The sequence below is a fragment of the Pelodiscus sinensis genome, chromosome 1, assembly GCF_049634645.1.
Source record: "Pelodiscus sinensis isolate JC-2024 chromosome 1, ASM4963464v1, whole genome shotgun sequence".
Classification (NCBI taxonomy): domain Eukaryota; kingdom Metazoa; phylum Chordata; order Testudines; family Trionychidae; genus Pelodiscus; species Pelodiscus sinensis.
The window spans coordinates 163,029,982-163,042,676 of NC_134711.1; the positions used below are offsets into that span (position 1 = coordinate 163,029,982).

General features: G+C 43.5%; 1 protein-coding gene across 1 annotated transcript; it reads left to right on the top strand.

Moving 5' to 3' along the window:
• Window positions 1–11,255: 11,255 nt before the first annotated feature.
• Window positions 11,256–12,221, top strand: LOC102456045 (olfactory receptor 2G3-like). Its single transcript, XM_006124353.2, has one exon. It carries the CDS (start codon window positions 11,256–11,258, stop codon window positions 12,219–12,221), a length of 966 nt encoding a protein of 321 aa, XP_006124415.2.
• The last annotated feature ends 474 nt before the right edge of the window (window positions 12,222–12,695 follow it).

A 12,695-nucleotide genomic window follows, 5' to 3' on the forward strand; every position in this document is an offset into this window, starting at 1 on the left:
AATAGTGTGTCTCACTAACAGATTCTTATTAAGAAAAACAGGTGCTTGTGACTCCATGGCACTTCCCGTTAAATGTATCCAAACACGAGTTACAATGTAATTCCAAAGGTATTTATGTTCCTGCTCTTTCTTGTATGTCAAAGTTGAAGAGCGGGTCCACTTTCCTGTTTTTAACTAGCTTGTATGTGGTATGATTTCCTTTCTTAATGAAGCCTCAGGACTCTGAGTTTCTAATTTAGGGATGGAATGAAATGAGTTACACTGTGACTTTCAGTCATTGGAGAACTCATCTAATGTGTATTCACACCTACTTATGAATACTCTGGTTCCTTAACAATGCCCATCGCAGCTAATTTGCAACTACAAAGTGTAAACATTGACTTCTAAAGTTTTTTTAATAGAGCCCTATGAAACTTAATTATCTATTATTGGCACTTGTTTTCTAAAGGTGATTAGTTTGAAGAAGTTAAGCTTTGTAAGAGCAAGGTCTCTAGTGGCAATAGGATAAACAATTTCTTATTTCAAAGTGGGATAAAAGGGACTCCCATGGGTCATGTAGCTCATCCCTCCTTTCCTAGCACACAATTTCCTTTTCCATTAAAACTTCTCTTATTTAAACATCTACTAGAATGATCTCTCTAGTTCAGGTCCAACTTAAACGTCAAGTTTACCTTAGGAATGGATGAACCAGCTCATAAACCCTAAACTGGATCAGAACCTCTTCAAACTTTGAAAACCTTTCCCCACTCCTTCTCTCCAGTGGGCCTCTTGCTTTCACTGAAATCCACCTGATAGCAAATCTTCTGATCTCTGAGGGTATGTCTACACTACCACCCTAGTTCGAACTAGGGTGGTTAATGTAGTCAATCGAAGTTGCAAATGAAACCTGGAATTTAAATATCCCGGGCTTCATTTGCATCTTGCCGGGTGCCGCCATTTTTAAATCCCCGGTAGTTCGGACTCCGTGCCCGCGGCTACAAGCGGCACGGAGTAGGTAGTTCGAATTAGTTCGAGGAGTAACAGTAGTTCGAATTAGAAAGCCTAATTCGAACTACCTACTCTGTGCCACGTGTAGCCGCGGGCACGGAGTCCGAACTACTGGGGATTTAAAAATGGCGGCACCCGGCAAGATGCAAATGAAGCCCAGGATATTTAAATCCCGGGCTTCATTTGCAACTTCAATTGACTACATTAACCACCCTAGTTCGAACTAGGGTGGTAGTGTGGACATACCATGAGCTAGTAGGTGTCCTCAGATTCTTGAGTCCCAAGGTCTCCATGAGGTTTAAGGATAATGCAACCTGGATTCTGAGACTAATTTACCCTGGCTCAGGTGAAAGTACTTGAGCTAGATTAATTCCTTCCTCACCTCCATTGACTTCAACAGGATCACACCAGGAATAAATTTGGTGGAGTTTGATTCTCCTCTCAGTGTTAACACCCACTTTGCACAGGTGAAAATGACTACTATATGGACACTCATACTCCAAGGTCCTGACCAGAAAATAGCAGAGGGCAGAACAGGTGAGGCTGGTGGTCCTCAAAGAAATATTGAAGAGGAGAAAGTAGGTAGGATTGAGTGGCAGGGTGGCCATAGAAGTATTTTGATATTCGGAGGGGGAATCAGTAAGGTAACCAGGAAAGGGAAGGATTGGGAAAGAGAAGGACAAAGTGAAAAATGTGAAGTGAAGAAGGGAGAACATAAGAATGAATGGCCATGTTGGGTCAGACCAAAGGTCCACGTAGTATCTTATCTTCCAAAAGTAGTCATCCATTCCTTGCTTCAGGCAAACTGAAGCTAGGGACACCATCTTTGCCCATCTTGGTTAATAGCCATAGATCAGGCATGTCCAAAGTCCGGCCCGCGGGCCAATTGCGGCCCGTGTTCCGGTTTAATACGGCCCCACAGGTAATTTGGCAATATCTATCTTTTATGGCCCCCAACGAATCTATATGTATTGAGATGAATACATTGTAAAATCTCAGTTAATGTCAGTTGGTCTAAATCAGTTATAAATATATTTGGACACAACATGTATACTTGGTGTTATGTTCCTGTTCATATTTTTTGAACTTAAAAGTTGACAGACAACCTTTATTACCAATAATATGTAATGTACTTTACAATGTTCCTGACATATATTTCAGCTTCTTGGATTTTTTTTTCATCTGGCCTTCAGATATGAAAGACAGAGTGGTTTAACACCTGTTTAGATTTGTCATCCATGTGACGAAATGAAAAGTATGCTGTTTGCAATAAACTTTGCATAAAATAGTTAATTTGCATTTAATTTTAATGGTTCAAAGAATGTCAGGCAAAATGGTCGGCCCTCACGCTTGTTCACTTCATCAAATCTGGCCCTCTTTGAAAAAAGTTTGGACACCCCTGCCATAGATGGACCTATCTTCCATGAATTTATCTAGTTCTTTTTTTAACCCTGTTATAGTCTTGGCCTTCACAAAATCCTCTGGCAGGGTGTTCCACCGGCTGACATTGTGAGAACACACACAAAAATTGGTGTTTTTCCAAACCTGAGGTTTGACGCTCACCATCATTCATTTGTATTGAAGACTACCCTTATTATTTATATTGGTAAGGTTTTGGACAATAGTTTATCACAGATAAGTATACATTCCCTATGGATATCAAAAGCCACATAGCTTGAGCCTTCCACCTCACTCACTAATGTAAGGACGGGGAGTACAGCTAGAGTTTTGGAGGCAGCTTATTGCTCATTTAGGGACTAATCTAAAGCTCTTTGAAGAAAATAGGGGTGTTTCCTTTGACTTTAATGAATCTTGTAGCAGGGCCCATGTTGGCACCATAATGCAGTCATGCCAATAAAAACTTCTACTGTACCCCCACATGCTGTACAAAATCAATGCAAGCACCTTTTAGTTTAAGGTATTCTCATAGTTTATAAAAAATAAAAGTCAGAGATGTTAATAAATGACATGAGGCATGAGTGTTATAGATTATTATGAACACATCCATAAAAGGTGTTTGATAATCAAACCACTGTCATTACAAGGAGTCCAGCTGTACAGAGCACGTAGAGGAAAATTTAGAAAAAACTCAAATAATCTAAAGTCTTTCTTTTAGACATACAAATACTCACAGCATCAATATGTGATACTCGGACCTTCAAGGGGTAGAAGCAAGTATCCTCCCACCTCCCGCAAGAAATCTCCCGGGCTTTGTCTTCACTGCAAGTTCTTCTGGCAGAAAATATGCTAATGAGGCACTCATTAGCATAAGTTGTAACATCATGAGTATATTTTCTGCTGTTTCTTTTTGTGCAAGGGATTTTTGTGCAAAAAGAAGCAGTATGGCCTTTTTTTGCGCAAAAACCCTGTTTTGCACAAGATCCTTATGCCTGTCCCGAAGAGGCATAAAGATCTTGCACAAAACAGGGTTTTTGTGCAAAAAAACCCCCGTCCACACTGCTTCTTTTTGCACAAAAGCCCCTTGCGCAAAAAGAAATGGTAGAAAATATGCTAATGACGTCATGACTTATGCTAATGACTCCCTCATTAGCATATTTTCTGCTGGAAGAACTCACAGTGAAGACATAGCCCCACTGTTAGACAGGATGGGTCAAGGATAGCTGACCTTCACAGGTTTGTCACAGGTTCAACACTAAAGCGTATCTGTCCTGGGCGCATTGGCCAGGGTAATTTTGAGAAGAAATTTACCTCAGAAGAGAACGTGGAAAGCATTTCTCTGGCATGCTGTTGTGTTCGTTTGACTTTGTCAAGTTTGAAACTACTCTGGGTTCCAGAAAGTTTGTAGCTCCTTGAGAGGTTGGAGGTAGTTCTGTAGGCAGAGTGTAGATGAGATGCATGATAATGCAATTGTTCACAGTGAGAGATTGTGTCACTGAATGCTCCACAACCCTATGTGCCTTAAGGGGAGTAACGGTAGTTCGAACTAGGAAGCCTACTTCGAACTACCTAGTTCGTGCCCCGCTGCACGGGGTTCGAACGAGCGGGGTTTTAAAAATGGCGGCGCCCCGCTTATGCAAATGAAGCCCGGGAAATTCAAATCCCGAGCTTCATTTGCAAGTGCGGTATGCCTACATTACCCCGCTAGTTCGAACTAGCGGGGTAGTGTAGACATATCCTGTGTGATTAGTAGACTAGATCAGCAACTCTGACTCCAGGAACCTACTTGTTACACTGCAGTCACACTCTGGTCTCCACCAGCTTTGGTTACTACAGTAAACTTCCGATAATCCGGCACCTTTAGGACCCGGGGGTGCCGGATTATCAGATTTGCTGGACTATCAGAAGGGGAGGCTATGAGGAGTCTGGGGTGGGGGGTGCCACCCCAGACCACTCAGAGCCCCCCCTTCTGATAGTCCGGCTCTGCCCCAGGCATCCCTGATTCAGCCGCTGCTGAATCGGAGACGCCTGCAGCAGAGCAGCTGGAGTGCTGCCGGGTTGGTCTGGTAGCGCCGACCCTTGGCGTGGCGAGACCAACCCAGCAGCACCCCAGCTGCTCTTGGGGATGACTGGGGTAGAGCAGCTGGGGTGCTGCCGGGTTGGTCCCACAGCGCCACTCCTTGGCGCTACTGGACCAACCTGGCAGCACCCCAGCTGCTCTGCCCCAGGCATCCCCAAGTCAGCCGCTGCTGATACTGATCAGCGGCTGACTCTAGGAAGCCCGGGGCAGAGCTGCTCTGCCTCGGGCTTCCTGGAGTCAGCTGCTGGTCAGTTTCAAGAGCGGCTGAATCCAGATGCCTGGGACAGAGCAGCTGGGGCACTGCCGGGTTGGTCTGGTAGCGCCAACCCTTGGCACTCTGAGACCAACCCGGCAGCACCCCAGCTGCTCTGTCCCAAGTGTCCCCAAGTAAGCCGCTGCTGAAACTGATCAGGGGCTGATTCCAGGAAGACCGGGGCAGAGCAGCTCTGCCTCGGGCTTTCTGGAATCAGCCGCTGGTCTGTTTCAGCAGCGGCTGAATCGGGGACACCTGGGATGCTGCGGGGTTGGGTCCCACAGACCCGAGGGGCAGCGCTACGGGACCAACCCGGCAGCACCCCAGTTGCTCTGCCCCCAGCTTCCCTGATTCAGCCGCTGGTCAGTTTTAGCAGCGGCTGAATCGGGGAAGTTGGGGGCAGAGTAGCTCCAATGGTCCAGCTGCCCAGAGCATTTGCGGGTTCCTGATGGTGCCGGACCATCAGGAGTACCAGACCATCAGATGCCGGACCATCGGAGTTTTACTCTACCCATGTGACCCCAACGCATGCCCTGAAATGACCAGCCCTCTCCTGGATCACTCAGCGAAACAATCAACTTCTTTTGCTACTCTAAAGAGACAATAGCAAGCAGCTTGTCACATTAACTGGAGTTAACAATTGCTTCCATTCAAATACAGCACTGGACTGGTTTAAATTAAAATAAAATGAGATCATTAACAAAAGGGTATAGATTAAGTGATGCCAAGGAAAAGAAATAAAAGTAGAGATGGTTATAAACAAACACATGTGAAAATATCTAAAATTTAATCTAGCAAGGCACAGTCTTTGGTAAGATATTTTCTCTCACCAATGATAATAATTATTTGTTCAGCATGGATGACTGTCTGACTCTGGACCTCCCACTGAACTACAAGGTGTTGGTTTCTCTTGTCTTCCTCTATGAAAGAGAACTAGGGGTTCTTTGCCCCCTTTCTTATAATCCAGTGAATCACTGAAATGATCTTTTTGAAGGTCCTCTCTCCTACCCCACATATAAAATTCACTCAAATTGTGAGGAAGGAGACATGGAATCTGGCAGTGAAGGAAGTTTCATGCTGGTTTCTTTCCCTGCTGGTGTTTGTGTAATGAAAATTGGTCTGTTCCTGCCCCCTCTGATGTAAATGAATGGCCATTTGACATATGATTGCCAATTGACTATGATGACACCAGGCTGGAAGCCTTGGCTTGTCCTTTTTCTAGGAGAAACCTGTTTAGCGGTTTTCCAGACTTGTCTGATAAATACATTTTAGTTCCACATTTTCTTCATATTTTTATGGTCCCTTGCATGTTTAGTACATGCATCCCACACAAGAATATTAATGGCCAGTGTCTTATTAATTGGCTGATGACACCTTACATGTCACTTATCAGATATGACATTAATGAATTGGGATTCACTGAACTGGTTGGGTCAGCTGAAACTCACTACCAGATATTGGTGAGCCCCTTGTCCTCTCACACTGGGATGCTGATAGGGTCCCATCTACTATCTGTCACCAAACTTGGAGCTGTCAGTTCCAGAGCTGTATGATGCTTATTTGTCACACACCTTTCGCTGTGTCCCCCAGCCACTATTCCATTAGCCCCGCTTCAAATCCATGGTGATGCCAAATTGCAGAAACATGATAAGCTGGATTTAAGCTGTGAATAAAGCTAACTTGAAAATGAATATTTCTGAAGAACTCTGGTAGGCAAAAGGCATTAATCCTTAGCAATGAATGCACTGAAAATGTCCAACCTGAAAGTTTAGCTTTTTGAGGTATGGATAAAAAAGCATCTTTACTATTTTTTTAACATTACATATGCCTTTTCTTTACTTGCGCTGTAGCTTAATTATTATTAATGGAATCTTGTTCAAATTTTCACCAGCACCCAGAATTCAAGGTGGCATCAAAGAAGCTGAGAATGATAGGGGCACTAAGAAATTCACATGGAGATACTGAAATGACTGGGATTGTTTACCTTAAAAAGGAGACACATGTAATGGACATGATAATAAAATTATATTGAAAATGAATCATCTAGAGATTGTAGATCAGGAAGGTCTGTCCTCGCTGTCCAGAAACCCAGGAACAGGGGAAAATTCAGGGATGCCAAAAAGTGGTATATTCAAAACAGATAAAAGGATCTTTCTTCCCCAACCCACTGTGTAATTAGATTGAGGAACTCACTGCCACGGGCAGTCACTGAGGGTAAGAATTTGGCAAGGTTCAAAGAGGGACTGGATTTGTAGATGGATAACAAGACTATCTAGGGTTATAGGCAATGACAATTGTTGTAGAATCTGTACAAAGCCTCATGCTTCAGGTCTCAAACCAAACCCTAGTTAGCTGGGATTAGAATAATACCTTCATCTGGGGGGGGGGGGGGAGGCATTTTTTCCCAGCTCTGCCCACTGTGGGGTGTCTTATAACTTTGTCTGAAGCATCTGGTGCTGACCCAGTGTCAGAGCCAGGATAACGGATTAGAGGGATCACTAGCCTGATCCAGTGTGACAATTCCTATGGAAATCCAAAAGGGAAATTTCAATCATGTCAATCATGACTTGAGCAGGTGAAAATAGGGGACCTACTTCTCTGCTACTTTACATCTTGTAGAGCAGGGCTTCTCAACTTTGGAAGCCCCAAGGGCCACAATGATACTTATAGCACATGCCGAAGGCCGCAACCTAAGTGCTGTTGCATATGCATGCAAATATATATGCAAATAGCTTCTTTCAGAACTGACGGGCACAAATACAAAGATTAAGGCAAGACTACACAACATACCTTACACAACATGCCCATTAAAGTCAGTTCTGCTGATATTAATAAAATGCAATTATTTACCTGATTTCCACCCATATGACAGCACTTTTAATGAGCAATCAACAGTCCAGGCATTTAACTACTAAAATGCATCTCAACAGAAGACCATTATCTTGATTATTTTTTAGTTTTGGCTCCCACCCATAGGCTGCAAACAAACAGGCTGCGGGCCGCATGTGGCCCACGGGGCATGTGTTGAGTAGCCTTGTTGTAGGGTCAGATGCACCTCAGTAAAATGGTACTAACTCAGGTCAGTAGTATTTTACACCCACTTCACACTTTGTATAGAAGACTATACGATATTTCGAGGTGTGAAGCAGGCCTCAAATGCTTTAAAGAGAGTCCCCTATATGGACATGGGTCCGACCTATGTGTACTGGAAGAGTAGTTAGGGACTACCATCCAACAACAAATCTTCAGACACAGATCCAGGACACAAGCCATCATGTACTTTGCTTCTCTGATGGTACTCATGGATCGCCTAAAAGTTTTCTGGTTGGTGCTTTTTCTCTAACTGAACAGAACTTTTCATTTTATACATTCCTTACTGTTTATCACAACATGAAAAATAATTGTTTAGTCGCATCATACATCCCTGAGACAGAATATGTCCCAAAGGTCCCAGACACATGGTTAAATATCGCTTTCAGAGGGAAACCACAGGATCAAAGAAGAAACGATTCTTTTGTGTGCGGGTAAGTCATGTCATGTTAGATGTTGGTAAAAGCTAGAATTTCTCTCATTTACTGTATTATATGCCAATGATGACAGTATTTTGGGTTGTGCTCATGTTTAGTCCTGGACTTGTTCTTTGCCAGAGCTGCATGTATTGCCACAGAATACTTTATTTGAGGGACAGGAAAACAGCAATGCGCAAAGCAAACATCAGAAATGGTGCTCTGATGTATAAGTGAAGCCTGGTAAATATTTTCATGCTGCTTTCTTTCTACTGTCTCGCTATACAAAACCATGTATGGGCTGGGTTCTGCCACCCTTACTCACATCTAGTAATGTTGTCCCTGACTAGCCTGACTGGAAATCAATGTGGCCACTTGAGGACCATGTGACTAAGGTTTAAAAACATCTGACATTCTGAAGCCAAATTTAAACTTTGTAACTGAACTGATGTCAGGCAGTGACCTGGCTAACCAGAGAATACTAATCCTCCTGGCTATCAGCTGCTCTCATCTGATTTCTGTGTACAATGAGTCTCTGGTCTCAGTCCACTGCTGCATGAAGAAGTGCCCGCTCCACAAATGTCATCATACTCAGTACTAACTGGGTAACTAATGGGGGGTTGCCATTGACATCAATGGAAGTAGAATTAGACCTATAATGCTGAAATAGCCCCAATTCCACCTCAGATTAGATTATTCCCCCTTTATGGAAGTGTAAATTCCTGGTAGCTATTTTAATTGCCCTTCTCACTGTACTTGAGAACCACATTTTTTCTATAGTCAGGCTGATATGTAAAAGCATTGGGAAGTGAAAATAGTACACTAACTGCCACCTAATGTAATATCTCCACAGTAATTCCTCTACAAAATATCTTACCCCCTTGATTGCTTTTGTTGTGAACTGGATAATGTATCACTTACAGCTGACTAAACTCATAAGGCTTCAGTTCTTATTTACAGTAACTTTGCAATCAAACTGAAATGTCAGGTCTTGAAAGCTGTTTATGTGAAAAAGAAAGAAAGTCTAGACTACAATGCTTTATTAGAAAAAGGTACGCAAGTTGCACTCTGCAATTTGTGTACCTTTTTCCGAAAGTTGTTTTGGAAGAGGCTTTTCCAAAATTTGGCCCGTCTACACTGGGCCAAATTTCAGAAAAACTTCCTTTTTAGGAAGAGCCCTTCTTCCTCATGGAAGGAGGAAGACAGGGCTTCCGAAAGAGGGCATCTGCTCTTCCTCCAAAAAAAGAGGAAGAGCAGATGCTTTCCCTGAACATGGCTGAGTTTTTCTGGGATATCTCTGGTATCCCAGAAAAACCTGTAGTCAAGAAATTAATTAATTACAGAATACAGCTGTTTTGCATGGGTTAACTTTAATTGATATTATCTCTTACGGAAATGTCCAAATGGACCTTATTAAGACAGGTTGGGATCTAAAATGTAGATCTGTCTTAGTAGAGGTCACATTATATGAAAAATACTCTCTAAAGAACATGCACACAAAACTGAAATAAAGAAACAATTTCTTAACTATGTAAGTGAAGAGCGAAACAGTAACAAACAGTGGGAACATATTGTGGTGGATGGATCTAACCTATTTGTAGTAAAAACGGACATTTAAAAAATAGTGATATAAGGTTTAACTCAAGGGTGGGGAACCTCTTTTGGGTCAGGAGCTGCTGACCCACAGAAAAATCAGTCAGGGTCTGGGGGCTGTGAGGAGGCATCAGGGGGCGGCTGGAGTGACAGCACAGGCTCCCCTATGCTGGGAGAGGTCCTCAGCCTCAGAGGTCAGATCTAGGCAACCCAGGGACCGCATCCGGCTCCTGGGCCTTAGGTTTCCCCACCCCTGGTTTAACTTAAAGAAACCCAAGCATGTTGAAGTCTGGAAACACACAAGTAGGGCACCCTAACACTCTTAACTCTACTCTGTAGGCTCAACATGGGGATGGTGAGAGTGGTGGGGATAAAACCTAGATGTCGCTTTTTAAAACTGCTCATTTAGCATTGGACTTCAAACATTAAAAGACATTAATCAGATATTTATTCCATGTTGTCACTATAAGGCAATTGGGTGCCCTAACTGCATCTCCAGACCTTTGCATGTTTGGATTCAAGATTAACCTTAACTCTGAATTTTGTGGATTTATAATGGCTGCTTTTGGGATAAGTATACATCTCTCTAATATACCTTACCCTAAATGTACTGATATGTGTGGTCAATTATAACTTCTTGTTGTAGCTTTCTCTTTTGTCTGGGAATTAAGAAGCATGCCCCCTAGATTGATCTAGGGAGGCTAATGAGGGTGACCGGAATTGCAAATTAAGTCCGAGATTTAAATATCCTGCGCTTGATTTGCATGTTCCCGGCCGGTCACCATTTTAGAAATTGATTAGCCCTAAGTAACTGCCCGTGTCTACACACGGCAGTGAAACGGGATTCCGATTTAAAGCCCCTAATTCGAATTAGCTGGTAAATTCAAGGAATACCAGCTAATTTGAGTTAGGACTTTAAATCGTAATCCCGTTTCACTGCCGCGTGTAGATGTGGACAGTTACTTCGGGCTAGTCAATTTCTAAAATGGCGACCGGCCGGGAACATGCAAATCAAGCGCGGGATATTTAAATCCCGGGCTTGATTTGCAATTCCGATTGCCCTCATTAGCCTCCTTAGATCGACCTAGGGGGCTAGTGTAGATGTACCCTTAGTTCGTTATATGCTGCCCTTTCTTAGACTGTAAGCTCTAGGGTCCTGGGACTATGTCTCTTATACATTTACATTCTGTACCCTCTAGCTAATGTATTCATAAAATAACCATAGTTCAGAGTGGCCAGATCCTCAGCTGACGTACATTTTGTAGCTTCATTGAATTCAATGGAGCACATGCCAGTTTGCACCAGCAGACCCTTCTGCCCCCCAAACCTGGCAGTTTCCTTAGAAAGGTAAAGTGGTGTTCACAGACTGTTCTCATTGTTGGCACATGATTTTTCAAATCCTTTTCCTTGGCAGATTTTTTAGAAAGCCACTGTGTAAATGGGAAATCAAACACTCATCACGGAATTTGTTTTCCTGGGCTTTTCAAACCACCCCAACCTTCAGATTTTATTCTTCCTGGTCTTCTTGGTCATCTACACAATAACCCTCTTGGGGAACATGCTGATCTTAACTCTGGTAAGGAATGATCCAACTCTTCACACGCCCATGTATTTTTTTCTTAGTAATCTGTCCTTTTTAGATATATGCTACATATCCACCACAGTGCCAGTCATGCTGGTAAACTTCTTCCAGCACAGGAAAACCATCTCGTACTCTGGGTGCATGGCACAACTGTTTTTCCTCATTACCTGTGCCGGCACAGAGTGTGTGCTGTTGGCTGTCATGGCTTATGACCGATATGTGGCTATCTGCAAGCCCTTGAGCTATTCAAGCATTATGAACACAAGGCTTTGTGTGCAGCTGGCAGGGTTTGCATGGCTGTGTGGCTTGGTGAATTCTCTAGTGCACACTCTCCTGACATCAGCCATCGTCATGTACAAGTCCAATCAACTCAGCCACTTCTTTTGTGATGTCCCGTTGCTGCTGAAGCTCTCTTGCTCAGACACGTTTGTCAATGAAGCAGTGCTTCATTTGGCTAGTGCCTTGATTGGACTGAGCCCTTGTCTGTTCACTGTGGTCTCCTATGGCTACATCATCAGCGCCATCCTGAAGATCCGTTCGGCCAAGGGCAGATTCAAGGCTTTCTCTACCTGCACCTCACATCTGATTGTGGTCATCATATTCTATGCCACCTCCAATTTCAATTATAATCGGCCCAGCTCAGGCTACTCTCTGGACATAGATACTTTGGTTTCATCATTGTACTGCATTGTGACCCCGATGTTAAACCCGGTTATCTATAGTCTAAGGAATAAAGAAGTGAAGGGTGCATTTAAAAAAATGGTCATAAAGTATTTTGCTTCAGTGGCCCAGAGCAGAGGCGTGGTAGGGACACAGCAATGACATGAGCAAAGAAGAAAGGTTGCCCCGGTGTAAACGTCTCAGAGCATCATAATCAGGGATTGCTGAACTTCATGGAACTGAAGGGTTTGCTGCTTCTTGAACCAACGTAGGGGCAGGGTCAACCATCAGACAGATTTGAGTTTACTACTAATTCTTATTACCACTGGTGCCCTTGACTGAGATCAGAACCCAGGGTGTTTGCACAGCGGAGAGCACAGAGTGAGATGCGGTTGCCATCTCAAAGAGTTTACCACCTAAGGCCGCCCTCCTACAATGGTATTGAGCTCCTCCATCTCCTAATGGAGTCAGTGAGAGTTTCAAGAGAACATCTCTTCTTCTCGATTGAATGTAAAGGGAGGGAATTAAGCTTGTGAACTTGGTCAAATCTGCCTAGGTGCATGTGGGGATAAATGAAGAGGAGGTGGCAGCAGCAGGCTCCGGGTCTGGGAAATCTGGCTGCTCTCCTGGAGGCTG